At 37.6% G+C, this 5,198-nt stretch overlaps 1 protein-coding gene across 1 annotated transcript in view; it reads left to right on the plus strand.

Moving 5' to 3' along the window:
• Positions 1-5,198, plus strand: part of MMS22L (MMS22-like, DNA repair protein) — an 89,461-nt gene that overhangs the window by 64,450 nt on the left and 19,813 nt on the right. Inside the window, exons 15-16 of the mRNA XM_010006326.1 lie at positions 678-868; positions 3,260-3,410. Of these exons, the coding sequence (XP_010004628.1) occupies positions 678-868; positions 3,260-3,410 (342 nt within the window). The remainder of the gene's footprint in view (positions 1-677; positions 869-3,259; positions 3,411-5,198) is intronic.

A 5,198-nucleotide genomic window follows, 5' to 3' on the forward strand; every position in this document is an offset into this window, starting at 1 on the left:
GAATGGTACTAGGAGAATCAAAGAAAATTGAGTGCGTTATTGAATTCATGCCACATTGTCTCAGGAAGAAAGGGGGAGTTATGTGTAGTGGTAACTTTTGTCCTTACTGTACTAACAAAGCTGTGGGCGTTGCTGTCAAACCTAATTGTCTGCAGCGCATCAGGATGAAATGAGTCTTTTCTCTTACCTAAACTCGTACCTAGTGAGGTTTTACAGATGACAAACAGGTTTCAGAAGGAAGCTTTGTAACTGATCATTTGCCATTATTTGCTGTACACAAACCCTATCCTAAAAACCCTACTGACAAAAAAAAATGTAAAAGCATCTGGCTTTAGATTGTAAGCAGGCTTGCTTGTCATACTAGCAGTTGCAAAATGCAGATATTCATTTTAAAGCTGCCTATTTCTCATTTTGATCTGACATACTAAAAAGCATATAATTAATGGTTGACATTAGTAATTAACATTAACTTTATGGTGCTTAATATGCCATCATTCATCCATCAAATAACTGGTATGCATAATGTCTTTGCATAAAGGTTTTAATTGCACAGAATGATCCTTCAGTTCTCAGCCTCCACGGTTTAAAGTAGTTGTAAATGCGTTTTTAAAAGATGTGATTTTTTCATTTATTGAACGTAAACATTTTTATTTTTTTTTAAATGTGTTTCTCCCTAGGAGTGTGCACAAGCGTGTCAGCCAGGGACTTCAACCAGGGAAGGCAGCCCCCGACGTGCGGTTCCCATCAGCGGCTAAAGAGCACCACCTTGCTGTCGCCAGTGCTCTCTGGAGAAACTTCTTCCCCTATTTGAAGAGCCAAAGAATGTCACAAACGCCACCTTCCCCACAGCTTGCTGACACAGCTGCAGGTTAGCACTGACCCTCCCTGCGACTACTGCATTTGGTGCTAGTTTCTGGCTCACAAACTTTAAAGAAATACGTTTTTTTGGGGTGTTTGTACTTGCATGTAGTAACTTAAATGTGCTTAAATGCAGAAAGTAGATCCTATGCTAAGTATTTCGACAAGAAGAAATATTGTAGTGTTGAATTACTTGATGGAATACAAACAGATTGAGAACTCCGCAGGGATTTGAAGCTATACAAGCCTAACTTCCTTTTCTTGACAAGTCACAGATTATAATCAACACTGCAAATGTTATACAATAAAAATTAGAATCTTTTCTCTCACTATATCTAGAATTTACATCTCTTTGTAGAATGTTGTTATAATTTTGTTGAATGCTTCATTATGGTTCTGATTAATTTATTTTTTTTTAAATAATAGTTTACATTTTAAGACAAATTTTAAAAGGCTGATTACATGTTTTTTGCTGACGCTTTACAGTCATGGTTATAAAACTATTTCATTATTCATTTTACTTCTTTATCTTCCTTTACACTGAAGGGCTTTAATCTTGAAGTACAACATGGCATGTAAATGTGAACTCTGTGTGCAGTGAGTCAGCATGGAGGCCAATAGAGAGAAATCCCAGTTTGATCTTTAACATCAGTAGCTAGTAATGTATTCTGTAGTTACACTGAAATCTTGTACCATTTAACTAAAATTTAGAGTAGTGGCATATAAAATATTTTTTTTCCCATCATGATATGAACTATAAGCTCAGAAGTAGTGAGTTAGTAATAGAAAAGTTAAAAGGCTCCATTTGAAGCAGCTCTGCAGTAGTTAGTAGGTAACATTAAGGCGGGAGGCAGTGTGTGACAGCAGTGGTCTCACACTGCTGAAGTGTGTGGGAAACAGCAATACACATCAAAGGAAGAGGTTGTTAATGTCAAAACTTCCATTCATTTCCTACAGTGTCATAGCTTTTTATTTTCTATTAACACAGTGAAATAGCAAGAACAACCTATTATAAACTCGGCTTAGAAGCAGGGGAGTGCAGTTGTGCCCTGCTTTATAGAGATGTGTCAGGCAGTAGTACAGAGGAAGGCAAACCCGTTGTGCCTCAGAGGCTGCAGCCCAGAGGAGAGAGCAGCTGTCACAGCTCTCCTGCTCCCCCTGCCAGGCAAACAGCCTGGGACTCAAATTAGTCTTCGCGTCTCCCATTTCTCCCCCACCCATCTTGAGGCTGATGCTACAGAAACAATGTGATGATCTGGAAGAAGGCTGGCACAAGCTGCTTCCTCACCTAAGGCAGAGTGGGGAGTCTCTGTGGGTTTCCTTTTTCATTCTGTGGCACAGAAGATAATGTGAAGTCCTTCTCAGCTTAAGGCAGTCTGTCCCTACACCAGCAATTAAAATAGCTTTCTTGTTGTTTCTGCAAACTGGCCTTTTCTGTCTAATTCAAAGTCAGCTTTTCAATGCATGCAGTTTTATAAATAATTATTTTTAAAAATGAATATTACCCTCCTTTTTAACTTGCTTTGGAGAATTTGGGAACTAGTGAGCCCCTTTATTTCACTGCCCTCCAAAGTCAGTTTTCCTGACTCATTCAATGCCTCTCATTTCCTACAACCTAATAAGTACTCACCATTTCAGATTACATTTTCTGCTTGAGTTTAAATGCATTTGTCATTTGCAGCGTAAAGAATGTGCTGCATTTTTTCTGCGGGCAGTGTTAGATACAGATACCACAGTAGACCCAACAGAAACAGCAAAACAGCTTCATTAACAAAACTGCACAATGTACTGTCCCAATTTCTAGATCTGCAACTCTTATGTGAAGATCCTTTTTCAAGAAAAAGATTGTCCATAATGCTTTATTTACAGAGTAACTTCTGATACATGAAAGCCTATTCTAAAAATAGAAAGGTACCAGCTTTTACTAATGAATTATTTCCAGTTAAAGTTTTTCACTGCAAGAAGTGTGTAAAAACAACTAAGCAAATACATAAAACTCAGCCCTGTAAAGCACAGTAATACTTATGTGTACAAGGGAAGAAGTGGTGGATAGAGGCAAGAAAGGGAGGCCAAGAAAACAAAAAAGCAAGTTTTAAAGACGCTTTTTGTTGCATAGGTGCCTTCAGGATTTATAATCTATGGTTTCTTAAATATATTTAAAATTGCATATGCTTGAATAAGTTTTCCCTCCTTTGCATTCTGTGTATTGACTTACAAACTCCTTGGGACAGAGCCTACATTTTAATGTGTGTACAAGCACTATCTGTGCCCAGTTTTAATTGAAGGTTTCTGGTACTCCCAGACTGCACATTGTTAATAGATTTTCAATGCTTTTTAGTGGAACAGGGGTGTACTAAGAAAAGATTAACATGGTGCCATGTTTTTATCTCCTTGAAATCAGGTTTTACTCTCTTAGCTTTGGATATACCCAGCAAAGCCCTATCAGATCTCCAGCCACAGCCCGTTCTATCAATGATGCAGCTGTTTGGATGGGATGACATGGTGTGGCCTCAGCTGGTGTCAAGATACCTAAGTCACCTAATTCAAAACAGGTGAAAAATTGCAACTGCTTTTTCTTCCTGTACCTTTTCATTCCTTCATTGGATTTGTGGAAAAGGTTGCTTCAAACAGCAGTGTTTCATTAAGATGGTTCTTTGCATCTGTTGAAGTTCTAGTTTTCTTGAAGTCATCTGGGACATTTAATGGAGGATACTGGGTCTTAGATGGGTTGGGTTGTTTGTTTTTATATGTAGAAAACTTATGAGAGTCAGAATTTGTCAGGAAGATAGGTAAGTATTTTGAAAAAGTTATTTGTTTTTTTATGTAGCAAACTGGTTATTTTTTCCAATGGAAACAGTGTTGTCACTAACACTTTTTTGGAAAATGAGGACTTTGACAATATCTTCAAAGAAGCATTTTGATGAAGAGCAGTACTGCATCAAAGTGAAATGCCTGAATGCATAACCTATTTTTATTTTACATAATTATAGTTATCCACCCCCTCCTATTGTTACTACACTTGGGCAAAGTTGTTACAGATTGGGAAGGCAGCAACCTCCTGTCCTAGCTGCACTTGAACTTGAATAATGTAACTTGGTACATTTGAAAATGTCTAGTTAAAAGTACTGGTCTTATTTTCCCCCTACCATTTACACTTAACACCAAAACTTAAATCTTCTTATAAAAAGTCAAGATTAAACATTATTGCAGAAATTTGAAGATACTACCTAGCAAGTGTTCCATGTTTAAATATCTTCACTTCTTCAAAATAAAGAACTTCTGCAGGAAGCTGAGGAGGACAAGTTGGGCAGTATTGAAAGCATAAGGAAAATTATCATAAGGAAATGCATACATTAAAACCCTAATTTTGATAAGCTTAGAACACTGTCTCAGTGCATATTAATGTTAATGTAGCTCAGGTTTCTGAGACCTGCTAAATGGATGCTTGAAATTAAATAATAAGTTTAGAAAATTTATCACGCTCCTATGTTTTACATGCCAGTGGTGAATTTTCACAGAATCACATAGTTTTTTAGTTTGGAGGGAGACTCTTGAGATCAGGTAGTGTAACTTGTCCAATGCTTCTGCTCAAGCAGGGTCAGCTAGACAGGATTGCCTTTGAGTCTGTCCAGTCAGAATTTTATATACCTGAGAAATTTAATTTGCTTTTAATAGGCTTCTATGAACCTGGTGGTGGTGGTGGTTGTAATGTGGGTCTTTTTTTCCCTCATCCTGTTTCTGAATCAAGCTTTGGAAGCAGGGGAGGTGAGAGAGAAAGAGGGAGTGTTTCTATGTCAGACTGTATTTGAAAGTGAAAAACATTGCACATTTGTAGGGTGCATATTGTACTAAGGAGCATAGCTGTAAGTCAGGATATGGTAAAGACTATTTCAGTGTGATTGGCAAAGATGAAGCTGGGGCTTTCTTGCAGCGAATGTTAAAGGAGGTTGAATTTAGTTCCTCATGAGTCAGTTTGGAGCTCAGGAGAGGAGCAATCAGCCCTCTTATTTGCCATATTTCTCTTTATAGGGTGAATCTGATGCAGGTTTGCAGATTTCTAGCATGTGTGGAACAACATAGGAATTAAGCACAGAAACACCCGTTTATAGTTTGCATTTTGTTGGTCTTCAGATGAGATCAAGAAAAAATATGCCTAAACTGGAATTTTTTGTATAATTTACAAGGCTAACCACAGGTCCCCCCAGTAAACACCGGAGTGAAAGCAGTTACTTAAGTATTCAATTTGTGATATTAATTAAGCACCTGACATACTGTTATACATGTATCCACAAATACATTGGCTATGCTGACTGAGGTAACATTTACTGTATTGGAACCAT

Source organism: Chaetura pelagica, unplaced genomic scaffold (assembly GCF_000747805.2).
Source record: "Chaetura pelagica isolate M959 unplaced genomic scaffold, ChaPel_1.0 scaffold399, whole genome shotgun sequence".
In the NCBI taxonomy this organism is placed as follows: domain Eukaryota; kingdom Metazoa; phylum Chordata; class Aves; order Apodiformes; family Apodidae; genus Chaetura; species Chaetura pelagica.